At 50.6% G+C, this 26,832-nt stretch overlaps 1 protein-coding gene across 3 annotated transcripts in view; it reads left to right on the top strand.

Moving 5' to 3' along the window:
- Window positions 1-16,918, top strand: part of HOMER2 (homer scaffold protein 2) — a 100,929-nt gene extending 84,011 nt beyond the window's left edge. For 2 of the 3 annotated variants that reach the window (XM_080651421.1, XM_080651420.1), the window contains 6 exons: window positions 6,204-6,296; window positions 9,645-9,751; window positions 12,185-12,341; window positions 14,233-14,343; window positions 15,014-15,094; window positions 16,070-16,910. In XM_080651421.1, coding sequence (XP_080507547.1) covers window positions 6,204-6,296; window positions 9,645-9,751; window positions 12,185-12,341; window positions 14,233-14,343; window positions 15,014-15,094; window positions 16,070-16,258 — 738 coding nt within the window. In that variant the 3' untranslated portion in view covers window positions 16,259-16,910. Of the gene's footprint in view, window positions 1-6,203; window positions 6,297-9,644; window positions 9,752-12,184; window positions 12,342-14,232; window positions 14,344-15,013; window positions 15,095-16,069 lie in introns of all 3 variants that reach the window. The other variant, XM_080651422.1, reaches the window with a different exon arrangement.
- Window positions 16,919-26,832: the final 9,914 nt, after the last annotated feature.

Here is a 26,832-nt window from a genome sequence, read left to right as displayed (position 1 = left end):
CACCCGCGTGGAGGTTCTCATTTAAGAACGCTGCATGCACACTCCTCTCTCCAACCCCCAGAAAGAAAATAGGTACTTTGATCCTTACTGCTTCCATATAAGGACCGCTGTGCACCGTAACCAGCGAGCATCATGGGAAGACTCTCTGCTCTTTAGATAGGCTTCCCAAAAATAATAGACGCTACGGATTCCCGGAGGTAGACTGGGCCTCGCCTGCCCACCCACCGGAGGGGACGTGCTGGCTCGGCCAGCTGAGGAACGCTGGAGGAACACGTGCCTGTTCTGACAAAGGCAAGTGCTTATGGGAGGAGAACCAAGTGTCAAGAACGAGCAAGTTTAGGTTTTGCCCTAGCCAGTGTGGCTCAGTGGATAGAGCACTGGCCTGCCGACCGAAGGGTCCTAGATTAGACTCCGGTCAAGGGCACGTACCTGGGTTGCAGGTTCCTCCCTGGCCCAGGCCCTGGTCGGGGCGCGTGCAGGAGGCATCCAATCAATGTGTTTCTCTCACCTGGATGTTACTCTCTGTCTTTCCCTCTGTCTTCCACCAATGGAAACCAATGGAAAAACATCCTCAGGTGAGGATTAAAAAAAAGTTTAGGATCTTTCTGGCCCCTGACCTTGAGATGTCACCTTCTAGGTTCCGTTCCATCTCATTCCTGGCAGAGAGAACGGAACACAGAGCTGTGATGGGGGTGGTGCAGGGTGGGGGTGCTGGGGCCCCGTGGTTGACCTGTGAAGGCCCTGACACACACTGTCACTGAGTTTTGACCCGTTTCGGTTATGTCATCTGTAATTCAAATTGGTACCCTCACGTTCGCTTGGTTAACTCAGTGCCATCGTGAGAACACCGCCCTGTCTCATACCATTCTGTCTCCTAATTTAAGGGCCAGTTCCTTTTCATGGGGGTATTAATCCTTCCATGTTTTCAGTGAGAGCGCTTAAGCAGACAGAGCTATTCTCGTACGAAAGAGGAGTCAGAGGCACGCGGCTGCCAATCGTGCTCCACATGTTGGGTCCAAGGGCTCTGTGTGTGTTTGTTTTGTCTTTCATTGGCCTTTCCCTCCTGGTGGCAGGATGACCTCTGCAGCTCTGCCCATCACATCTGCGTTCATGGCAGGAGGACGGAGGCAGGCGTGGTCCACACAGCCTCTCTGTAAACGCCCTGGCAGACTCCTTCTTGGGTCTCATTGTCAGTGTTGGGTCCCTAGGCCATCCTTCCACTCCCCCAGAAAAAGGGGCGGGCGGAGGGGGAGGGTACGGAATTGGGTTGCCATGATTGGCTTGGACCAGTTCTCTTTTTTAAAAATAATATATTTATTTTTATTGATTTCTGAGAGGAAGGGAGAGGGAGAGAGAGATAGCAACATCACTGATTATAGAGAATCATTGATCAGCTGCCTCATGCATGCCCCTACTGAGGATTGAGCCCACAACCCAGGCATGTGCCTTTGACCAGAATCGAACCTGGGACCCTTCAGTTCAGAGGTCAACTCTATATTCACTGAGCCAAACTGGCTAGGGCCAGTTCTCATTCTTTATCACCTAGGAAATTGCCTGCTCCGGACAAATTTGAGATTCTGTTAAGCTAAAGGAAAAATAGAAATGGCCTCTGAGCAGCTAGGTAGTGTCTGCCACAGTGTCTTCAATTGCCAAGGCCAGAAAAGCCAGAAATGAAATAAAATAAATGTCTTTAGTTTTCTGTGATGATAATGATGATGGTTTTCATTCTGATGAAAGTATTACATTACCACTGCAGGAACTGGTCCTAATAAGTAAAGAATGAGAATTTGGGATATCTTTCAGACCTGTGGTTTGACTAGCCTCTGACTAATGGGTTTGGTTTACAGGAATCTATTTTCAGGAAATAATTGTAACTGAGTACAGAGATTTAGCTATAAGGATTTTCCTTGCAGCATCATTTATAACAGTAAAAACAAACCAACAAAAACCAAACCCACCTAAATGTCCAGCAGTAGGAAATTAGTTAGATAAATGCCAGTATGTCGTTCGGGGTAATATTGTACAGCAATTCAGACGATCTAATAGATCATGTAATTACATAGAGATATTAATGTCATCTTAGTAATTTCAAAAATAGCTATAAAGTGAGATACAATATAACTTCATTTTAGAAAAGAAATATGTGGGCCCGGCCGGTGTGGCTCAGGGGCTGAAGGTCGACCTCTGAACCAGGGAGTCACAGTTCGATTCCCAGTCAGGGCACATGCTCGGGTTGCAGGCTCCATCCCCAGTGTGGGACGTGCAGGAGGCAGCCGATCCATGATTCTCTCCCATCACTGATATTTCTATCCTTCTCTTCTTCTCCCTTCCTCTCTGATATTAATAAAATATATATATATGAAAATTTGTGTAACAGATGTATACATACAGATAGAAAAATAGCAGAGCCCTAACTGGTTTGCCTCAGTGGATAGAGCGTTGGCCTATGGACTCAAGGGTCCCAGGTTCGATTCTGGTCAAGGTCATGTACCTTGATTGCGGGCACATCCCCAGTGGGGGGTGTGCAGGAGGCAGCTGATCGATGTTTCTCTCCCATCGATGTTTCTAACTCTCTATCCCTCTCCCTTCCTCTCTGTAAAAAAACAACAACAATAAAATATATATTTAAAAAAAAAGAAAAATAACAGAAAAATATGTGGTTAGTGTTTATCTCTGGGTGGTGGGAGTATAGGTTTAAAATTGTTTTTAACTTTGCTTTCTAAATTTATAAGCACATGTGCTTTTTTACATTGGGGGGGTGTATTATAAACCTGAAGACTTGGAGGGAGGGATGTTTTAGCCAAGGACAGCCATCTGGCTCCTCTCTCCGTGACAGGTGCCTCTCCTCTCGCAGTGGGGGCTGCGGGGGGCGCGCGCTCCCAGGACGTCTGGATTGCTTCCAGTGTTCGTTATTACAGATGAGTCTGGGATCTTAATCCATCGAAGGCCTTTTTTTTCATATTCTCAATTATTTTCATAGAGCAGTTTCCCAGAAGTGTTATCACAAGTCAGTGGGCATGAATATTTTTTTCGCTCGTGATACATTTCTCCAAATTGCTTCTCCGGGGGCTGCGCCAATACCCAGCGCTCCCGGAAGTGTCCTGCCAGCACCGGGCATTAGGACTGTGTGTTAGTGTTTGGTGACTGAGCAGGCAAAGCATGGGACCTCATTATTCTGATTTGCATCTTTGGTGAGGCAGAGCCGTTCTTCTGCAAGTTGCTTGCTTATTGTATTTTTTATTTGTGAGTCTTGACATTTCTCCGTTGGGGTTTTCATATTTTCCTTTTCAATTTGCACAAACTCAGTGCTCTCCCCGCTGGGAGCACCCCTCGCCTTTCCGTCCCCCCTCTTTCCCCAGGAGCATTACCTTTCTCTCCCCTCAGCTCCAAGGGCCCTCCTGCTTCTGTGACTCGCTTCCTGAGCCTACGCAGCCAGGCTGGCTCACTTCTACTACCTCTGTGACTTCCTAAATAAACTCCCCTTATTAAAAAAGTTTGCACAGCCCGACTGGTGTGGCTCCGTGGTTGAGCATGGACCCATGGGCTAAGAGGGCCCCAGTTCGATTCCATTCAGGGCACACGCCAGTGTGGGGCGTGCAGGAGGCAGCTGATGGCTGTGTCTCTCTCATCGATGTTTCTCTCTCTATGTCCTTCTCCCTTCCTCTCTAAAATTAATAAACACATACTATTTTTTAATTTGCACAAACTCTTTCTTTACTGAAGATAATGGCCCCTTTCCTGTTGTACTAGCAGGCACTGATTTCCCTTCTGATTTTTCTTTTTCCTTTTATACTGAAAAACTTTACATTATTATGTCATCAAAAGATGTCACTTTTGGGCTATGAAGCCCCATGGCTGTGGCTTTGTGTTGGTTTGTTTTTAATTTAATTTTTAAAAATATGTTTTCACTGGTAACAGAGAGTGGGAGAGAGGGCCACAAACATCAATGATGAGAGAAAATCATTGATTAGCTGCCTCCTGCACAACCCCTACTGGGAATTGAACCCACAACCCAGGCATCAAATCGTGACCTCCTGGTTCATGGGTTGACACTCAACCACTGAGCCACACCGGCCGGGAGGCTGTGGCTTTACTGCAGGGGCCACATGGGCCAGAACAGCAAGGCTGACCTTTTCTGCTTGGACCAGGGTTCTGGGTTGACCAGCATGCACCGTCTGGCAAGGGCTCCCCAAGGTGACCACCGCTGTGGGCGTGTGGACGCGCTCAGAGGGCAGCCTGTGCTCAGAGTCTGTGAGTTCTTAGCGGAAGCCAAGCGCTGTCGGTGGCCTCGCGACTGGCTCGCTGTTTTGTTCCTCAGCAACCACATTCCGCTCCCGTGCTTTGTCAGCCGCGCTGCCTGTCACCGAACGTTCTCTGCTCGAGCAGTGTACTTGCTAATTAAAATCAGTTGCCTTGTCAGTGACTGTGGGTCATGATTGGTGTGATTGTTCTGATATTTTAAGAATTTTTTTAGCCGAAACCGGTTTGGCTCAGTGGATAGAGCGTCGGCCTGCGGACTGAAGGGTCCCGGGTTCGATTCCGGTCAAGGGCATGTACCTTGGTTGTGGGCACATCCCCAGTGGGAGGTGTGCAGGAGGCAGCTGATCGATGTTTCTCTCTCATCGATGTTTCTAGCTATCTATCCCTCTCCCTTCCTCTCTGTAAAATATCAATAAAATATATTTTAAAAAAAAGAATTTTTTTTAATATGAAGATATTAAAACGTTTTTTTAAACTTTGAGAGAGGTATGGTATAATAAGCACCCGTGTGCACATCACCTGTTGTTAACATTTGCCACATTTCTTTATCTGTTTTATTGTAGCTGAAGTACGTTAAATTACAGACATCAAAGAAAGCATTTTACGCCTAAAAATTTCAGAATTTATTTCTTAAAAAATGACATTTTTCAACATAACCATAACACCATTAGCACTTAAAAAAAATCTTTACCCAAGGATATTTCTTCCACTGATTTCTAGAGGGAGGGAAGAGGGGGAGAGTGAGAGAAACATTGATGTGAGAGAGACACATCAATTGGTTGCCTACCACATATGCCCCTACCAGAGTTGGGGAACCTGCAACCAAGGTATGTGCCCTTGACCAGGAATTGAACCTGTAACCCTTTGGTCTGTGGGCTGATGCTCAAACCACTGAGAAAACGGGCCAGCGCAACACTTTTTTTAGGTAAAGTTTGTATTGATTTTTAGAGAGAAAGGAAGAGGGATAGAGAGATAGAAACATCGATGAGAAACATCATCAATCTGCTGCCTCCTGCACGCCCCCTACTGGGGACCAATGGCCCTGACCAAGAATCAAACCGGTGACCTCTTGGTTCCTGGGTCGATGTCCGTCTGCTGAGCCACACTAGCCAGGCAGGGCAACACTTGTAATAAAATTAATAGTAATTCTCTTTGTGGTCTCATCCCGCCCACGGTCACATTTCCCCTGTTGTGTATAGGTGGTCCATTCAAAACAGGGTTCAGTCATAGAGGATGTGTGCATTTTGCTATTTGGCATTTTGGTATTTTATATCGTACGTTTTTAAAATCTAGAGCAGTGTCTTCTCCCTAACTTTTTTGATTTTTTTATTTTTATTGCATTGACTTGTAAGAGTTCTTGGATCTTTCCTTAGACATGATGTAGTTTTCCACAGATTCCTTCTGTGGGACAACTAAGTTTCTTTTCTTGTCTTTGTAGGAGTTACTGTTAACCAGGGGTGTTTGTTTCAGTCCTTCGTCATCACACTAGCTTCAGTAGCTGAGGAACTGGTCCAGATCAGACTTTGGCCAATAGTGTTTATTGGAAGAAGCGTTCCTTATATCTATTTCTTTTTTATCTCAAGTGAAATCCTTCTTCAGGATTGGTACAGAATTTATTGGCCTAAAAGGGATGCAAATTAATAAAGCTGTGTGCTGCCCTGACTGGTTTGGCTCAGTGGATAGAGCGTCAGCCCGCGGACTGAAGGGTCCCAGGTTCGATTCCAGTTAAGGGCATGTACCTTGGTTGCGGGCACATCCCCAGTAGGGGGTGTGCAGGAGGCAGCTGATGGATGTTTCTCTCTCATCGATGTTTCTAACTCTCTATCCCTCTCCCTTTCTCTCTGTAAAAAATCAATAAAATATATATAAAAAAAATAAAAAAAATAAAGCTGCGTGCTGAATATCAGCCATGAAAAACCTTCATAACTGTTCTGCATGTTCAGTTCGCAGAGAAATTCCAGGAGGTGAAAGAAGCTGCCAGACTCGCCAGAGACAAGTCGCAGGAGAAAATCGAGACGTCAAGTAACCATTCCCAAGTGAGTCATTTGTCCATAAAATAAAGCTGGGCCGAGACTCTGCTCCTTGTCACTTTGACCAGAAACGGAATTTAGCAGCAGGGCATTCTTTCCCCCGTAGAGTTCCTTTCTTTTTAAAAAATCTTTATTGTTGAAAGTATTACATATGTCCCCTTTGCTTCCCCATTGACCCCTTCTCGCCCCTCCCCACCCCAGGCCTTCACCACACTATCGTCTGTGTCTGTGGGTTTTACACGTGCAGCCGCAGGGCATTTTGAAGGTTTTTGACTATTAGCCTGCTCACACTAAGGTGGACGGGACATGTGTTTGTGAGACTCCTGAAATTTTCAGGAAGTGGTGTTGCATTTTTAAAAATATATATTTTTATTGATTTCAGAGAGGAGGAGAGAGGAAGAGAGAGAAACATCAATGATAAGAGAGAATCATTAATCGGGTGCCTCCTGCACACACCCCCCTACTGGGGATCGAGCCCGCAACTGGGCATGTGCCCTGATCGGGAATCGAACTGTGACCTGTTCATAGTCGATACTCAACCACTGAGCTATGCCGGCCTGGCCTGTGGTGATGTATTTTGATAGGAAATGGTGGTTGAGATTAGGGTAACGCATGTCCCTGGCCCCCGAGAGGTGTTCTCTGATCACTGTGTTTCAGGACCAGTGACAGGGCAGCTGCTTCCCTCCCCGGTGGGAGGTGGGGCTGCATGAAGGATGCTCAGTGACAAGGGCAGGTACCTGTGCCTGTGCCAGAGAAAGCTTGATGGATGCCCGTGAGCCCTCAGCTCTGTCTCCCTGTTGTAATAAAAGTCAGATGAGAGATGGCATTCCAACAGCTCTGGTTTAGCCAAGGAGATGTGGCTTTGCCGAGTAGTCTCTTTACTCAACAGTGTGATGGTTGACTAAGAAGGACCTGTTGCCCTAGCCCAGTGGTCGGCAAACTCATTAGTCAACAGAGCCAAATATCAACAGGACAACGATGGAAATTTCTTTTGAGAGCCAAATTTTTTAAACTTAAACTTCTTCTAACGCCACTTCTTCAAAATAGACTCGCCCAGGCCATGGTATTTTGTGGAAGAGCCACACTCAAGGAGCCGCATGTGGCTCGCGAGCCGCAGTTTGCCGACCACTGCCCTAGCCGGTTCGGCTCAGTGGATAGAAAGTCGGTCCTCGGACTGAAGGGTCCTGGGTTTGGTTCCAGTCAAGGGCATATACATTGGTTGCAGGTTAGATCACCAGCCCTGGTTGGGGTGCATGTAGGAGGCAACCAATCGATGTGTCTCTCTCACAATGATGTTTCTCTGTCTCTGTCTCTACCTCTCCTGTACACTCTCTCTGGGAAAATGTCCTCAGGTGAGGACTAACAACAACAACAACAAAGAGGGGCCTGTTGTGACCTGAAATAAAAATGCCTGCATTCCTGATGTCTAGATGGGTGTGTGTCGTGGGGGACGGAAGGCTTGATCCAATGACAAGGTTGTCTGTAGGGAGACAGGGGAAGGCAACATCAGGGGCAAAGATTTGGGTTTGGGATTAAGCAGGTGTAACAGCAAGACGGCCAGGGCACAGTGGGGCTGGGAGTGAGGTGCACTGTGGGAGGGACAGCCATGCACTTGCAGATACTGGAAAAGACCTGGAATTCTTCACGAGCAGATAGTTTATTGTTAATTTAACTAGAGGCCAGTGCACGAAATTCGTGCACGGTGGGTGGGTCCCTCAGCCCGGCCTGCACCCTCTTGCAATCTGGGACCGCTGGCTCCTAACTGCTCACCTGCCTGCCTTCCTGATCGCCCCTAACCACTCACCTGCCTGCCTGATTGATCACCCCTAACCACTCTGCCTGCCTGCCCGCCTCATCGCCCCTAACCACTCGCCTGCCTGCCTGATTGATCACCCCTTGCCACTCTCCTGCCTGCCTGATTGCCCCTAACCATTTGCCTGCCTGCCTGATTGCTTGCCTGCCTGCCTGATCACCCCTAACCACCTCTTCCTCAGCCCCCGCTGCCGTGGCTTCATCCAGAAGGACATCCAGAATGATGTCCAGAAGGTCATTCAGCTGTCCAGTCTAACTAGCACATTATGCTTTTATTATTATAGATTATTTATTATTGAGTAGTTGGCAGACATCGGAGGTGTTTTATGACTGTTGATCTGGAATTGCCATGAGGGTTACCTGTGGGTGGTAAGGAAGTCAGGGTGCCACAGAGGGTTGCAAGGAGGCTGTGGGATGGAGGATGGCCTGGCAGAGCAGCTACAGGGTAAAGGGGAAGGATAGATGTCAGAGACAGCTGGTCAAGGCGAAACCAGGAGGCCTGGGCACCTGGAGCAGTCAAAACTGACACCCAAGGCTTGGCAGTATTAACATTTTGCTTTTAGTATCTGCAGACATTTAGCAGCAGATATTTCCCCAAGGTTTTGTTTTAATATATTTTTATTGTTTTCAGAGAGAAAGGGAGAAAGAGATAGAAACATCAGTGATAAGAATCATTGATCGGTTGCCTCTTGCACGCCCCCCACTGGGGATCGAGCCCTCAACCGGGCATGTACCCTGACTGGGAATCGAACCTCGACCTCCTGGTCCAGGTCCATAGGTTGATGCTCAACCACTGAGCCACACCAGCCAGGCTCCCCACGTTTCTATTTGCATTTTCATTTTGCTTATGGCATTTTTTTTGCAAGGTAGGAATGTAAAGTTAGTCAGATTTATACATCCTTCCCTTCATGGTTCCTTCCTTTGCCATTATGCATATTGGAAGCTAAATAAGATCTTGCTGAGATCTTATCCAAGAGCAGATGAGATTTCACCACCATGTGGGATGACTTATCACAGAAAACATCTCGGAATATTCATAACCCGCTAAATAGTCATGGAGACCGCAGACACCCGGAGCTGGTCCCTGTTGTTTTAATGAGTGTGGATCTCCCTCTTCACAGCCCCAGGATGCTTAAGTTGTCTCAGCTTGGAACGGCTTTTCTCCTTCCTCGTTATAAATCGTTCCTCCTCTTTTAATTTGTGGCTTCTGTCGGTGTTATTTAAGGAGACCAGGTACCTAGGCGTGTTAGGTTATCTGCAGAGTGTGAGTAAAATGGCCCTGAGTAGCGGCCCCAGATGCTCGCTGGTCGGTGAAGTGCACAGACTCTGAGCTCACCGTGGACCCTCCTGGGCCTTGTCCTTGGTTCTTGATGGTCCCTGACTGATTCGTTGCTGCTGCGAGTGGGTCAGGTAGGTGGTTCCCACCCTCAGAAACAGGGTCTCGTTATGCCCGACTCGTTGCCCCTGTAAGGACCCGCAGTAATGTGTGAGGTAATTCACTTTGGCCAGGAGTCTGGGAGTGAAACCCCATCTTCTGCTCAGGCCTCCAGTGTCAACGGGACAGACGATGAAAAGGCATCTCATGCGGGCCCCGTGGACACCCACCTCAAGTCTGAGAACAACAAGCTGAAGATCGCGCTGACGCAGAGGTAAGGGGCTCAAGTCCAGATGCTGGTTCTCTGGAGGCTCCCGCTGGGCGGGGCTCAGCACGTGGGGAGGGGCCGGCCAGCTGGCCTGTGGCTGCTCTCTGCCTCACCGACCACAACATCACACACGCTGACCACGTCTGTTGACACCCACCTCTCTACTCAGCTGGCCCGGCCTGTTCTCGGAGCTTAATGCCTGTGAGTCCAGGCAGCCGTGACCCTGAGACCCAGCCCCCGGTTTCGGATTGTGGATTGTGGGCTTTGTCAGGGTTTCAAAGGACAGAACTGTGACCAGACTCCTTTCTTTCTCATCAGACAGCTGTCAGGACTATTCTTGGTTGTGTGATTATTTTGTTTTTAAATATATTTTTATTGATTTCAGAGAGGAAGGGAGACGGAGAGAGAGACACACATCAACGATGAGAGAGAATCATTGAGAATCACGCCCCCTGCTGGGGATCGAGCCCGCAACCCGGGCATGTGCCCTGACTGGGAATTGAACCAGGACCTCCTGGTTCCTAGGTCAGTGCTCAACCACTGAGCCACGCCGGCAGGGCCTCTTCTTGGTTGTTTAAGTCACAGTGTGCTGCCTGAATGAAAACATTTTAGCCCTAAAAATCAATGTTTTGAAATTCCAATTTAGTGGAGAAGTGGATTATAGGAATGAGGGGAAGCCATTTCCCCAAATCAGCTTAAGTTCTCCATCATCAGCCCTGGAATTAATCAGATAATAATGCTTTCTATTTTTTCAGTCCGTATGGTTTGAACCGGAAGTGTGTATTTTCCTACCACAGTCCCGGGTCCTTGAGGCTGTGGGATGAAAGATAATGCAGATTATCCAGATGCAGCTGCATTTACTGTTTAAAAAGCTGTTAGAACTCCGCTCAGCCAGGCAGTGCTCAGCAGGAGCCCGGACTCTGACGACTCGCCGTGCAAGCTCTGCCCATCACCCGAGATGTTCAGACGGCAGATTCCTGGGCTCCGAGCAGGGAAACGAGGGAGGCTGCAAACCAAAGAGCCTCTGAGGGGAGCCCGACTCCAGTTTGTTTTCTGAAATTTCCTCGCTGAAAGCATAGCGTCAAAGATAAACTTGGGCCTGGCCAGTGTGGCTGTTGGATAGAGCATCAGCCTGCGGACCAAAGGGTCCTGGTTCGATTCCGGTCAAGGGCACGTACCTTGGTTGCAGGCTCCTCCCCAGCCTGGGCCCTGATCGGGGCTCGTGCAGGAGGCAACCAATCGATGTGTTTCTCTCACATCCATGTTTCTCTCTGTCTTTCCTTCTGTCTTCCACGCTCCCTAAAAATCAATGGGAAAATATCCTCGGGTGAGGATGAACAACAACAACAAAAAGATAAACTCAGGGTTTATGTGGTGCCGTAGAGGCGTCCCTCAGACCTGTGGTTAGAACCCCAGTTCTGCCCTCAGGGGAGTCCCAGTCATGGTCTCCTTGCCCTCGGCTCTCAAATCTGGATTCCTTTCAATGCAGGGCTGGCGGACCTTCTTTCTGCCAAGGGCCCTTGGGATATTTATAACCTCATTGGCTTCATATAATTCACTTCAGGAAAGTTTATGTCGCTATGAAAAACGCTCCTGGGTTTATTGAATTTTGAGTCCCGCCTGCAGGGCCAAGCCTAATGATTTCCTGGGCTGCCTGCTCAAAGGCTCTGAGGAGGTACCAGTGACAGTGGGACCATTATCACCTCTTTGCTGGTTAAATCTGGGGTGTGTGTGTGTGTGTGTGTGTGTGTGTGTGTGTGTGTGTGTTGGCTCCAACATGGGTGTCAGGAACTTGCCGGAAGGGTCCAGGAGCTTTCCTGAGATTCTCCGAGGCCCCGGCGGCCCAGCACTTCAGAATTTCTGACCTTGAGGCTCATTTCAGGGAGGAAGCGGCTCTCCTTCTGTGTTAGGGGTCAGCTGGGGACAGGAGGGACGGGCTCTGACTCTGGGAGCGTGAATCCTTCTCTAAGAATTCTGTTCATTTCTAAAGTGATTCTTTTTTTTTAAAATCCTCACCTGAGGATATTTTCCCATTGATTTTTTAAAAATTATTATTATTTTTATCCATTGATTTTTGAGAGAGTGGAAGAGAGAGGGAAAGATAGAGAGAAACATCGATGTGAGAGAAACACATCGATAGGTTGCCTCCTGCATGAGCCCCGACCAGGGCCTGGCTGGGGAGGAGCCTGCATCCCAGGTACATGCCCTTGACCGGAATCAAACCCGGGACCCTTTGGGCCTCAGGCCGACGCTCTATCCACTGGGCCATACTGGCCAGGGCTCTAAAGGGATTCTTTAAGAAAACAGCCCAGCAAGGTGATGGGGCCACACAAGACAGGCCATCCCTCTGTCACTTGTTCCTCCAGCCGGCCCTCGGGTGGGGGCAGGGGGACGGTCAGCACCCGGCCTCCCGGTCACCTCCCGGCCTCTGCCTTGCAGCGCCGCCAATGTGAAGAAATGGGAGATCGAGCTGCAGACCCTGCGGGAGAGCAACGCGCGGCTGACCACGGCGCTGCAGGAGTCCGCCACCAGCGTGGAGCAGTGGAAGAGGCAGTTCTCCATCTGCCGCGACGAGAATGACCGGCTGCGGCACAAGGTGGGCCCTGGGGGCCTGGGGGGCAGCCAGCGGGAGGGGCAGCGGGAGGGGCTCCTTCTCCCCAGCAGGAAGACTTGCTGCCTCCCCCTTTGAACCTCCCTCTCTTTCAATAAGTGATTTATTACCTTACTTTTTATAAAGATATTTTTATTGATTTAAGAGAGGAAGGAAGAAGGAGAGATAGAAACATCAATGATGAGAGAATCATTGATCAGTTGCCTCCTGCACGCCCCCCACTGGGGATCAAGCCCGCAACACGGGCATGTGCCCTGACCAGGAATCAAATCTTGACCTCCTGGTTCATAGGTCAATGCTCAACCCCTGAGCCACGCCGGCCGGGCTGACCATGTTTTAATGGTCAGCACGTTTACAGGCTGTGGACACGACAGGGGGGGGGGGGACACAGCATATGACATTGGTATTCACTCTCCCTGGCCCCCCTGACCTGAGGGGAGCCACCGGAGGACTCTGTTTCACCATCTTCCGTGGTACAGATGGCACATGGAACTGCCTCGTGTCGCTTTTTCATTTCGGTGCCCACAGTGCTGACAGCGAGGGCCACCGGGCCAGGTGCTGGCTCTGCACATCCCCTTCCCAGGCTGGCTGATCGATTGCCCCCTCTTCCTTTTTCCAAGCAAAGAGCCCAGCTTCTCTCCGCCTGAGTATAGGAGCCCAAGGGCAGGGTGGGGTGGAGGACGTGCTCGCTGAGAGGAGCAGCAGCTTCCCCGGTGGGAGGCGTCTCCAGCAGCCCCTTGGCTGGGGTGCGCACCGCCTCTGGGCAGAGTCCTCACAGCGCATTCCCCGCTGGCACTGCTACCGCCGCTTGTGGGGACCCCATCAACGTGGCGCTTTTGTGTTCCACGTGGGTCCCACTCTTGCCGTTCGCTCTGCACACACACTCTGGCCTTGGCCTTGGCTGTTCTGAGAGAGCAGGCTGGGGAGGGAGAGAAAGGTGCACCCTGGGGATTTGCCCCGCCCCCTCCAGGAAGAGGCCTGCAGGCCAGGCTCCCGCCTGCACCACTAGGGAAAGGTCGTCCCGATTTAAAACGTTTGAAATGTCATCACGTCCCACTTGGTGGCCCCTGCCCCACAGGGCTCTGGTGTCTACCCCGCTGGCTTAAACCCATGAAACGGAATAATTTAGGACGTGATTAAAATGATGTCAAATCACTTGAAATTGAATAAATTTCTATGCTGATAATAATAATAATAATAAAGATGTAAAACCATTCTGGGGAGAAGCAGGTCGATCCATGGGACACCTGGCCCCTGCTCGTGACAAATCCTTAAAGCAAACCTGCAGGTCCTGTCCTGTGGCCCTGAGAGCAGCCAGGAGCCCGGAGCATCCCAAGGCCGGGGTGTGTGACTCGGTGGGCGCTGCTGGTGGCGAGTGAGGCACCTCCTGCCGAAAGGGACCGGCGGCCCCTCCGGGAGCCACATGGAGTTTGAGTGTAGCCTCTGAGAAACACAGTGGGTTAGTTTAGGTTTATTTTAAAAGAAAGCATAGGCCTAGCCAGTTAGGCTCAGTGGATAGAGCGTCGGCCTGCAGACCAAAGGGTCATGGGTTCAATTCCGGTCAGGGACACATCCCTTGGTTGCAGGCTCCTCCCCGACCTGGGCCCTGGTCGGGACACGTACAGAAGGCAACCAATCAATGTTTCTGTCTTTCCCTCTCTTTGAAAAATCAATGGGAAAATATCCTCAGGTGAGGATTAACAGAAAAAAAAAGAAAGATTCTATTTTATTTGGGGGGGGGGAAGGGACATCTGTAATAATCTCAACAATAAAGATTTTTTTAAGAAGAAAGGCAGCATAAACAGAGCTGTGTCGCTCTTTTGTTTAATGACCAAAGTAAGCTAGCATCCTGCCTCACGTGTGATGTCTCCCCAAGATTGATGAGCTGGAAGAACAGTGCAGTGAGATAAACCGAGAGAAGGAGAAGAACACCCAGCTGAAGCGGAGGATCGAGGACCTGGAGTCGGAACTCCGAGAGAAGGAGACGGTGAGTAACAGCTCTGACGGCCCCTCGGTGTCCTCCGGGCCTGCGGGCGAGCTCTCCCCAAGGGCACAGCAGGTGCCTGGGCATGTGACGGCCCTGGCAGCTGCCTGGACATCGGCACAGAGGCAGAGCCAAGAGTCACGTCAGGGCGCCAGTACTACAGCCTCCTCGCTGTGTGTGCTGTGTGGTCAGCACTCCGACCCAAGCGGGCGTTGGACTTTGTACCAGACACTTGGGAACGTTTTCAGACCATCTATCATCAGCAGTTGAACGCCGCTGTCAAATGAGTGCAGTGAGAGCCAGCAGTCGTAGCCATTCGTTTTCTGGGGGGCAGGACCGCTAAGTACACAGAGGCTGTAGGCCAGGGGCAGGCTGCCAAACTGTTCTCAGCCTCAGTTTCCCCACCGACAAAGCAGGAAGCATAAGGAGACCTGTCCGCCGTGGTGATGTACCGACTTCGTGCAATTGTGCATGTACCGCACTGGCCCTTAAAATATCTGAAGGGTTCCGTGTTAACGTCATCACCTTTATTATCTGTGCAAACAGTACGGGTTCCAAAAGCTGCTTTCATTCCTAGATGCCCAAGTGGGGCGGGGGGGGGGGCGGCAGGGTTCAAGAATGCCTTTTATCTGACTTGATTTCACATTCTTTTTCAAATTTCTTTCTCCCATAGGAGTTGAAAGATCTCCGAAAACAGAGTGAAATCATACCTCAGCTCATGTCAGAGTGTGAATACGTCTCTGAGAAGTTAGAGGTAAGGGCAGGAGGCTCAGATGAGAAGGCACTGGTCATGTGACTCTTCCCTGAGGGTCCTCCTCCCCCTCCCCCCCCCCCCCCCCGTCCCCAAGAAGGCTCAGTAGCGTTTGTCTTGTGGCTTTTCCACCTAACGAAGGTGTCCTGTGCCACAACCATAGTGCAGGTGACTGTTTCCAGTCCACAGACACCCCTGCAGAACCACAGAGGGGTGAGGAGTGGGGGCTCAGAGCGTAAGACCTGGGTGCTGTCCCACCTCTCCACTCCCCAGCCATGACCTTGCACACTATCTTGGGGTAGACCCCCCTCACTGGCCTCAGATTTTTTTTAAATTTAATTTATTTCAGAGAGGAAGGGAGAAAGAGAGATAGAAACATCAGTGATGTGAGAGAATCATTTATCTGTTGCCTTCTGCATGCCCCACACTGGGGATCAAGCCCTCAACCCGGGCATGTGCCCTGACCAGGAATCAAACCATGACTGCCAGGTTCATAGGTCAGTGCTCAACCACTGAGCCACACTGGCCGGCTGGCCTCAGATTTCTGATCACAAAAGGAGGATTTTAACCTCCTCTACCTGCAGGCTCTCCTCACTTCAGGGGCCTATATTCAGGTGCGCAACCCCGGCATTAGCCGCTGGTTGGGTTTAGGTTATCAGAACGGAGCTGAGTGGGCATCTGCTGACCGTCTGGGCCTGGGGCTGAAAATAACGCCCACTGGTGAGAGGGTCGGCCAGCACTGGGCTCCCTGGGCAGGCGTCCGAGTTCTGCATTCCGTGTAGGAACATAGTTTTTCAGGCCGCGTGTTGGTCACACCGTCGGCCGGCACCGCTGCCCGGGGACAGGCAGGAAAGAAGGGCACGCTGAGATGCCCCTGGTCTGGGTGCTGAGGAACTAGCAGGTCTGGGTGCAGCCTTGGCAGGCCTCCGCGGACCCCCTCCCTGTTCGCCAGACCCTTCTCCTTTGGTTTTGCTTCAGGCAGCGGAGAAAGACAATCAGAACTTGGAGGACAAAGTGCGTTCGCTGAAGATGGACATTGAGGAGAGCAAGTACCGACAGCGCCACCTAAAGGTGGAGTTGAAGAACTTCTTGGAGGTGCTGGACGGGAAGATCGACGACCTGCACGACTTCCGCCGCGGCCTCTCCAAGCTGGGCACCGACAACTAGGGCGCCGGGCCCCGCGGGAGCCACAGGTGTGTGCGAGCGGCCGGACGTCCGGCTGCCGGTGTTGCTTCTGTCCGCGCAGGCGCAGCGGGGCGCGGTTCCAGACCGCGGCGCCCACGTGCTGCCCCCGGGATCGCAGTCTCCTCTCGCTTCTCTGGCCTTTGGAGGTTGGAGCCACTGGACGATTCTGACTCAGGAATCCAGACTAGGTCTACCTTAACGTTTACGCAGTCAGGGCAGGGATGTTTGTATCTTTCTAAGGGTTGTTGCAGCCACATGAGCTGAAATGAGTTTTCTAATCCAAATGTGAGTATCCTTTACACCTTTTTTTTGAACAGCATCCGGGGTATCTGGATGTCCCCCAGGCGCCCCAGTGTGGCCGTGGAGGTAAAAGCTCCCTCCCCATAGCGATCCAGATGCTTTAGAGCAGCCACTTTCCGGAGAAAGGAGACAGGCTTCGGGAGGTGCCTTTCTGGCCCGGGGACCCCTGCCCCCCCGCCCCCTCATCCCGCCCCAGTTGTGAGGCTGCGACCACGCTCCTTTCCTTGGTTTTATTTTCTGAGCAGATCGCTGTGCCGTGGGGACAGCACGCAGGGAAGGCGCCTCGCACAGTGCCTGGCACACAGTAGGTGCTTAATAAATACTTGTTCAATTGAAAACATGCACAGGATTTAGTGTTTCAATCCAGCCCCAGCAGAGTCCCTGCCAACAGCCAGCATCCTGGCGCCCGGGGTCAGCGTCAGACGTGAATGCACTTGTGTGGCCAAGCCCATGGCTTGGCTCCGGGGCCCTTGGCTCCGTGGCACCTGTGCTCGGTGAGCGCCTCCGTGGCCCTGTGGCTGGGAGGGTGGCCGTGAGGCAGCAGGAGCTGGTCGGAGCCCTCCCGCCCCAGGCACCCATCCATGGCCCTCTGCCCTGGTCTCTGGCCCCGGGACCCTCCTCACTCTAGCCGTGGGGCCTGTGGCTGGGATTCCAGGACCACGGGTTGTCCCTGGGGTTGGGCTGCCCGCTGGGGTCCGGGGTGGATCCTGTGTTGGGTGTGGGCAGTTGAGGAAGAAGTCACACCAGCCCAGGGGGAGAGTAGGCTCAGCCGGGGAGGCTGGCCTTGGCCCAAGTCTGCCCCGCGCTTTCAGATCCTGCTGAGGGAGGGGCTGGCGCCACCAACCTCTCCTCTCGGTGGGCACGGCACGCCGTTGTCATCCTTCATTGGCAGGGACTGCTGTGCTGGCACAATGGTTGAATCCCTGGCCGTGGGCCTTTCTAAGGGAGCCTTGGTGCTCCTTCACCTGCTTCGTGAACCACTGAGAGAACTTCCCCTTCTAGAAAGGTGTTCCCACGTGGGTAGGGTTTCTCCCTGCTGCGTTTGGGTAAATGATAACACGGCCTGAGGGAGGGCAGGTACCCGAAGACATGACCTGGGCGCCCTCCATGGAGCTGAGCCCTGTGCATAGGGGAGGAGGGAGATGGGAGGAGGAGGGAGGGCTGGCGGCCTGGAGCACAGCTTCAGCAGAGACCCCGCAGGCTGGCACACAGCGCACAGGAGGTGCAGGGCGCACAGGAGGTGCAGGGCGCACAGGAGATCAGGGCGCACAGGAGGTGCAGGGCGCACAGGAGAGAGATGCAGGGCGCACAGGAGAGAGATGCAGGGCGCACAGGAGGTGCAGGGCGCACAGGAGGTGCAGGGAGCACAGGAGAGAGATGCAGGGCACACAGGAGGTGCAGGGCGCACAGGAGGTGCAGGGAGCACAGGAGAGAGATGCAGGGCGCACAGGAGATCAGGGCGCACAGGAGGTGCAGGGCGCACAGGAGGTGCAGGGCGCACAGGAGAGAGATGCAGGGCACACTGGAGACACAGGGTGCACAGGAGGTGCAGGGCGCCCAGGAGATCAGGGCGCACAGGAGGTGCAGGGCGCCCAGGAGATCAGGGCGCACAGGAGGTGCAGGGCGCGCAGGAGAGAGATGCAGGGCGCACAGGAGATCAGGGCGCGCAGGAGAGAGATGCAGGGCGCACAGGAGAGAGATGCAGGGCGCACAGGAGAGAGATGCAGGGCGCACAGGAGATCAGGGCGCACAGGAGGTGCAGGGCGCACAGGAGGTGCAGGGCGCACAGGAGAGAGATGCAGGGCGCACAGGAGAGAGATGCAGGGCGCACAGGAGGTAACAGGGTGCAGCTGGCCTGCCCTGCCCCGGAGCCCCAGGAGGCTCAGGACAGCCTGCGCCGCTCCTCCCTGGCTGAGCTGGAGACTAGACTGCGGGCTGGGCCTGGCTGGGCCTGGCTGGGCCTGTGGCCGGCAGTGGGTAAAGAGATCTTCTCAGGCAGGTCAGCCCACCTGGCACAGACTGGGCACGTGGCTGCCCAGGAACAGCAGTCTCCAGGGTTTAAAACCTCTTCGTGGGTCTTCTTTTTGTTGTTGTTGTTCATCCTCACCCGAGAATATTTTCCCACTGATTTTAGAGAGAGTGGAAGAGCGAGGGAGAGACAGAGAAACATCAATGTGAGAGAGACACATCGATTGGTTGCCTCCTGCACGCGCCCTGACAAGGACCCAGCTTGGGGAGGCGCCTGTAACCTTGACCAGAATCGAACCCGGGACCCTTTGGTCTACAGGCTGACGCTCTATCCACTGAGCCACACGGCTAGGGCTCCATGTGGGTCTTCTGATGGCGCCATCCTCCATCAGGGTCTTGTTAACCCAGAGGAGCCGTCTCGGCTGACAGCACGCTCAGGCAGCGCAGTCACAGGAAGGCGAGTTGCTAAAGGCACCTGTGCTCCGTAGCAGTGACTGTAGCAAACGCCGGAAGCGGTAGAGCTGTTACCACGGTGGCAGCTGCGTCCCAAGGTCCCCGCTCACAGTCCCCGAAGAGCTCGGTGAGCACCCTGTAGGTGGTAGCGAGGCGCTCAGACCCCGAGCGGCGGCTCAGCCAGCGCTCACGGGTCCCAGGCCCCGAGCCCGAGCCGCCGGCTCCTCTGCAGGCCCCGGGCCTGTGTTCCTCTGCTGCTCTCTAAAGATGGCATGTTTCATTTTCTTTCTTTTAAGAGCAGTGACCCGGGACAGCCCGGTCGGCAGTGGAGACTGGCCCCGTCTGACAGCCTGTGACTCCATGCCGGTGGCTCAGGGTGGTGCATGGAAACAACCCTGAATTCACCCGGTTTTCCCGGGAGCCCGCTAACGCATCCTCGTTTATCAGGACGCCGTCCCCAGCCTCACACTGATGTCCTTAGGGGTCACTGTCGGAAGCCAGGTGCGGGCAGGACAGACCTGTCACCCAGGAGCACCCGGTCATGCTGTGCTGCTGGGAGGGGCGGGGCCAGGGCTGCGTTTTCGTTGGCCAGTGCCGCCTCCTGGCTCTGGCATCTCCACAACAGGCCGCCTGGTCCTGATTAGAAACTCTCCGCACCGTGAAACCCGGGCCTAAGAGAAGCCATGTAAAACCGGAGGCCCCCTATTCATAATGAGCCTTAAAAATAACTTTCGTTCCAGTAAAGGCCCAATGGGGTGCGTTGCCACGTTGAGAGTGGCGAGTGGAGACGAGCCGCTCCTAGTGTCCAGGGATGGAAACCCCCCCGAGGGACAGGGTGGGGCAGGTGGTTAGGTCTCGACGTGACAGAGAGCCAGTGCCCCCTGAGACCTGACACTCGTGTGGCAGGTACCTCGCTGCCATACTCACCTGCCTGCTGTCCCTTCAGGCTCGGCTGGGGCGGCCTGAACGGAGATCAGTGCCCCTGTTCCGTAGACAGGAGGCCGAGTCAGCAAGCGACATGCCCAGGTCACCAGGGAGTAAGCAGCTCGTGGGCTCCGCGTCCAGGTCTCCTGACCGTGGCCGTGTGCCCTTCCATGAGCCCTACGCTGTTCTCCCTTTGGTCATCCTTGAGGCCAAGAAAAACAATTCTCTTTCTCTTTTTTTAACCCTCACCCAAGGATATTTTCCCATTGATTTGTAGAGAGAGTGGAAGAGAGAGGGAGAGACAGAAACATTGATGTGAGACAAACACATCGATTGGTTGCCTCCTGCATGTGCCCTGACCAGGGCCCAGGTCGGGGAGGAGCCTGCAAGTGAGGTACGTGCCCTTGACCGGAATCGAACCCAGGACCACAGGCCGATGCTCTATCCTCTAAGCCAAACCAGCTAGGGCAAAACCAGTTCTCTTGTATTCTGGTAAGAGCGCACACTGCAGACACGCTATTTAGCATATGTCCACGGCCAATGGCAGTGTACACGTGAGAGGATCAGAACGGAAGGATTCTGATTTTGCAGAGATCTCTCCCGGGGGGTGTTAGTAGCTCGCGCTCTGAGAGGCCAGACCTGGGACAGACTCACTTTGAGTTCTTTGTTGATGGCTTTAGTGGAGGCAGTGGTTCGTTCAAGACGCCTGGGCGGCCCTGAGACCACAGAGCGGTAAGCTGAGTCCTGGCTGGGGGGTTGCCGTGCACTGCCCACCCCCTTTCCAGGCAGCAGCCCGCTCTGTGCAGGGAGAGCCGCGCCGTGGGGAGAGCAGGGCGAACAGGGCCTGCCCACCCCCGGGGGACGGCCCACAGCGGGCAGCTGGCCCGCAGCCTGCAGCCTCCTCGCGGACCGCTCCAGGCGGGGGCAGGCCACAGCGCGGCCCTCAGGGGCGGTTTGCTGAGCCATGACTGGTGTGGAGTCATTTGACGTGAAACACCACGTCAGGAGTGGAACAGAATAGCAATGTGCTGCCCACCAGCACCCCATCAGCCCATTTAAAAAGAGTGCTTTTTTGCCCTGGCCAGTGTGGCTCAGTGGATAGCACATCAGCCTACGGACTGAAGGGTCCCGGGTTCGATTCCAGTCAAGGGCACGTACCTCGCTTGAAGGTTCCTCCCCAGCCCGGGCCCTGGTCAGGGCTCGTGTAGGAGGCAACGAATCGATGTGTTTCTCTCACATCGATGTTTCTCTCTGTCTTTCCCTCTCTCTTCCACTCTCTCTAAAAATCAATGGAAAAATACCCTCAGGTGAGGAATAAATAATAGATAGATGGATGATAGATAGATAGATAGATGATGATAGATAGATGGATGGATGGATAGATAGACAGACAGACAGACAGACAGACAGATAGATAGATAGATAGATGATAGATAGATGGATGGATGGATGATAGATAGATAGATAGATGATAGATAGATAGATAGATGATAGATAGAGTGAATTTTGTAGAAAAGCCTGCCCTCTAGAGCCAGCCTGCGGGCGTGCCAGGCTCACAGGGCGACCTCTCAGAAGGTCATGGCCAGGTGCACGCTCAGGGGGAGGCAGCGGGATGTGAGTTGGCCCGGCCTCGAGGGAGCCCCTCCCGCTCTCTGCTGTTCGCTGAAAGCCGGCTGTTTGCGCCGTCCGTCCCTCTAAGTTACCATTCTCTTGTTCACATGAAACGTCCCCGGAGTTTGAAGCGCTGACGGTTTAAACTAGAAACTTGCAAATCAATGTCCACACAGATTTTTAAATGATACACACGGTTTAAACGGATCGTAATTTCTGGTTACATAGTTTCTCCCAAAGAAATGTTACATATTCTGGGGGTGGGGGAGGGGAGGGGACAGCGTGGAGAGGCAATCCTGTGTAGAAATGTGTGTTATCACCGGTCCTCTCCACACGCCTGACTCAAGGATATGGGTCTTCTAGTTCCTCTTTGAATGCAAGAAGGAGACTTTGGCACGAATCTGACAGCTGGATGGAACGGGCTAGTGGATTTCAGAGTGAGAGTGTGTGTGTGTGTGTGTGTGTGTGTGTGTGTGTGTTGGGGGAGAAGCAGCAAGGGCAAGTAGAAGAAACACTGTTTTCAGTTAAAAAACTTGTACAGCTCAGAGGAGTCTTCACCAACCCTGGCGGTGATGTGGGGTGCTGTGGACCCCACAGACGAGCAGGGTTTGTGGGTCTGTGTTTCCCGTGGAATCGTACCGTGCCCACTCTCTTTGATGATGCAGAGCCCGTGACGCGTGGTCCCCAGGCCACACAGACCCCTGCGCACCTGGCCGGAGCCCAGAGAAGCCCCGGTGGAGTCCGATGGGGGCACATTTTGGCACATGATTGACAGGTCTGGTGATCTGCAGCTGTGGGGAATGTGCTACTGTTTTTACCCTGTGGAACCGCTTTTCATCATAAAGTCCCGACTTTAGATCGATTGTTGTAGCAACGTCTTACAATGTGGCAGGCAATTAGCCACTTCCTGCAGCAAATGTAAGAATTTAATGATTAGTGTGAGATGGACAAGTAGACTTTCCCAAGAGTACCAGATTTTTCCCCTTTTTTAAATGCCTTTTTGGTACATAAATAATATATACTTTTTTTTTTCTTTTTAAAGAAACTACAGATGAGCAAAAAGAAAAAAAAATCACATGTTTTACACCATCTGATTATAACCACTGTTAACATTTTGGTATATGTCTTTCCAGACTTCTTTCTATGCCTTTCTATTTCATTTATTACTTTATTTCATCAAATGCAATCAGACACACTGAATCATAACTTGCTTTTTGGCCTCTTGCACTCCCTGTGACTGTATTTCTGTATCAGTCAACATGTAATTCCACCGTTTTTAACGCCTGCGTACGTTGTACTTGGATACCTACGTTCTCTCCCGTTTCTCACTGTTGTGGTCAAGGATGCGATGAAGCCTTGCTCCCGACGTCGTGTGGACGTGTCAGAATTTTATGGGGATGATGTTCTAGCGCTGGACTTGCTGCCTCAAGGTGAGGCGGGCGGTACAAGCGCTCGGTGCCTCCTCCTTTCCTTCCTGGGCACCCAGAGCACCCCACTCTCCAGCCCCTGAGCCCTCCAGGGTCCCGCGGCCAATTCCGGCCGTGAAACCTGAGCAGAGCGCCAGGCGGAACCTGCAGGCCGTGACGGTGAGATGCCACGTGCAGCTCTCCAGTCTCTGTTCCGGGCTCTGTCAGCCTGAGTCCCTGAGCGACTGTGACTGCAGCCCCCCTTCAGCCTGCATGACACCCCGCCCGCCCGCCTGCTTGGACGTGTGGTGTGACTGAGTGAAAATAATCTTAAATGTGACACCACTGGGATTTCAGGGTTAATTTGTTCCTGCAGCATAGCATACCCTATCCCGACTAACGATAAAAAGGTGTGCACATTTTTACGATTGCAAAAAATATATTTTTATCGATTTCAGAAAGGAAGGGAGAGGGAGAGAGACAGAAACATCAATGATGAGAGAGAATCGTCGATCAGCTGCCTCCTGCATGCCCCCTCCTGGGAATTGAGCCCGCATCCTCGGCATGTGCCCTGACCAGGAATCGAACCGTGACCTCTTGGTTCATGGGTCGATGTTCAACCACTGAGCCATACCAGCCGGGCTATTTTTTTTAAACAATTAAATCTGTGAGCCTTCTGGAATTTATTTTCTAAATTGCCCCGACATGTGTTTTGGGGAGATTTATCCTTTCTCTACTGATATGAAACCCTATTTTTACTGTATGCCCAGTTCTTAAGTCGCCTTACCCGTGCTTCTGTTGTGGCCTGTTGTGTGCATCCTGGCACGGGTACCACACTTCGATCTTCACGGATTTAGACTACATGTCCCAATTAACTACACTTTTCCAAAAATTTCCCAGTAGTTTTTGTATGTCAGTATGTCTGAAAGAAATTCGGGATCCTTTTATAATGTTGAGAATTGGAAATTGGATTGTATAAGATGTAGAGGTTACTATAGAGAGAATTAGTGTTTTTATAATATCTAACCTTTCAGTAAATTTATGAAGTGTTACGTTCCTCAGTGTGTTTTTCCTGCTACAGGTGATTTTGGTGGTTGGGGTTACTGTTGTAAATGAGCTCTCCCACCGCTTGGTGTTTGTGTCAGGGCACACCACTACTTTTTAAATGAAAAGTAAATCCGTTGATTTTCTGATTTAAAATACTAAATGAAAGTTGTGCAAATGTAAACATTATGAAAAAACAATGCAGAAATTGAAAGCCCCTCATGATTAAAATCCCTTCGCCCCCAGATAAACCATCAGCAATGGATACATATTCCTCCCTTTGTTTTGTTTTGTTAATCCTCACCCGCGGATATTTTTCCCATTGATTTTCAGAGAGTGGAAGGGAGGGAGAGGGACAGAGAGGAACATTGATGTGAGAGAGACACATCGACTGGTTGCCTCCCACACGTGCCCCGACCAGGGCCGGGGATTGAGCCCACTATCGAGGTACACGCCCGTGACCGGAATTGAACCCATGACCCTTCAGTCTGAGGGCCCATGCTCTAACCACTGAGCAACTGGTTAGGGTTCACTTTTTTCCCCTAAAACATGTTTTGTCATTTTGAATCTATGATACAAGTACCCTCTGCCTCGTGCGCGTTTCTCTTGGCAGTGGATCGTGGGCATTTCCGTGTTGGTACGTAAGCGATCTACCTCATCCTTCCCAGCTCTGCACAGAGCAGTGTGTGGTAGCCCGCCAGTGTATGTAGCGTGGTAATTGGTTATGGTTGTTGTGTGTGTGTGTGTGTGTGTGTGTGTGTGTGTGTGTGTGTTTAAAATAATTCTTTATTGTTGGAAGTATTACATATGTCCCCTTTCCCCCCCCCCCATTAAGCCCCTCCAGCCCGCCCCCGCCCCCCCCCCCGCCCCAGGCCCCATTGTCTGTGTCCATGGTATATGTTTATTTTGTAATTAGCCAATTACTGAATACTCTTTTGTGCTAATAGTTTTGTTGTATTATTGTTGTTATTTTTTTGCCTTACATGGGTAGATTAGTAGTTCTGGGTAGTGATAATGTTTCTTCTATACTTTTAATAATCTTGTTTCACTTCCTTATCTCATTGACCAGCACTTTTAGAACATGAAATAACATATATGATTGTGCTGGTATTATACACTCTTCTTTATATGTGTGTGGGTTTTTTTACTTAGTGAGATTACCTCTAGTGTTTCTCCAAAAGTATGAATTTGCTTAATGTAGTTATTCTTAATATTTGAATTTATATATTTAAAGCTATACCCTTCTTTTTTTAGTGTGCTGAAAGTAATTTCAGTAATGATTTTAGAATTTTATTAATGCCTTTCCCCTCACAATCTATCAAGATGATCAAGTGGTTCTTTTTTTTAACATATATTTTTATTGATTTCAGAGAGGAAGGGAGAGGGAGAGAGAGAGAGAAACATCATTGATGAGAGAGAATCATCAACCGAGCGAGCCCGAAACCTAGGCATGTACCCTGACCGGGAATTCGAATTGACCTCCAGGTTCATAGGTCGACACTCAACCACCGAGCCAAACTGGCTGGGCAAGTGGTTATTCTCTATCATGACTTCAGATGAATTATTGAATAGATTTGCTAATGGTAAACCCTCTCTGCATTTTTAGAAAACCTGATTCAGTCATGGCATATTATCCTTTTAATGTACATCTCCATTCAGTGTTAACAGTGGTTAGTTAGGATGGGTTGGTTATGATAGATTTTTGTGTTCTTATCTGTATTTTCCGATTTTTCTACAATATTCATATATTACTTGTATAATATAAATAAGAGCTTTAAAGTAAAAATATTCTGGATTTGGTTTGCTTACATTATTTTGGAATTTTTCATATATTCAGACGGATACTTATATAATTTTCTTCTGCTGTCTGTCCGGTATGGTGTCAGGTTTATGTTAACATCTTAAAAAGAAAACTTGGGAAACTCTCTTTTTCTATGCCCCGGAACAGTTTAAGTAATAAATAACATGTACAATTTTTGCTCCTTGGAGTTTTTATAACCTGTCTAAAATTGTCCAAGTCTAGTGCCTTTTTAGGAAAAAATCTTCGACAGTGTTTTCCATGCTCATTGGTCTCTTCCAGTGTTCTTCCTGTTCTGTACGTTTTGGGCCGTTTTAATGTCCTACGTAATGATTCTCTTAAGGTTTCCGGATTTGCTAGCATGAAGTTACCGTATTTCCTATTCTCATTCTCATATTGGGTGTCATGCTTTCCCTTATCCCAGTGCGTTTTCCCAGAATTAGTCTGTTTTATTGGTCTTTTCAAGGAACCAGCTCAGGTTCTTACACCTTAATGTACTGTCTTAGCATTTTGTGATTTTTGTTTTTGTTCTTATTAATTTCTTTATTATTTTTTTTACCTTCTCATTTTACCTTTTTCTTGTGTGATAATAGCTGCAGTTATGGCTCTGGCTTTTCTTCTTTACACATATCCCTGAAATTTATAGGTATGGTGTTATAAATAATTTGAGATTCTATATTTTACTGAAGAGTTATTTGGAATTATACTTTTTCATTTCCAGATAAGTTTGATATTTGTTGTTGTTTTTAACATTTGCTATAAATGTCTAGTTTTACTGCCTTGCTGTCAAAGAGGGTGTGGCCTGTACAATTTCTGCCTTTTAGAGTTTATTTATGTTTTCTTAGGATCTAATAAATTGTTTATTTTAATAAATATTCCCAGGAAACTGCAAAAGAAGGTATAGTCTCTGAAGGGAACAAAATTCAAACTCTATGTATTAATTTGATCTTATTAATTATGATGTTATGGACCTTTAATTTTTACTTCCTTGCGTCCTTGAAGACTAAGGAAAGTACGTTAGTCTCCACTGCTATTTCATTTCTGTCTATTTC

Source organism: Plecotus auritus (assembly GCF_963455305.1).
Source record: "Plecotus auritus genome assembly, chromosome: 15".
Classification (NCBI taxonomy): Eukaryota; Metazoa; Chordata; class Mammalia; order Chiroptera; family Vespertilionidae; genus Plecotus; species Plecotus auritus.
The sequence above is the reverse complement of the archived record's forward strand: the minus strand, read 5'-3'. Positions and strand labels throughout refer to the sequence as shown.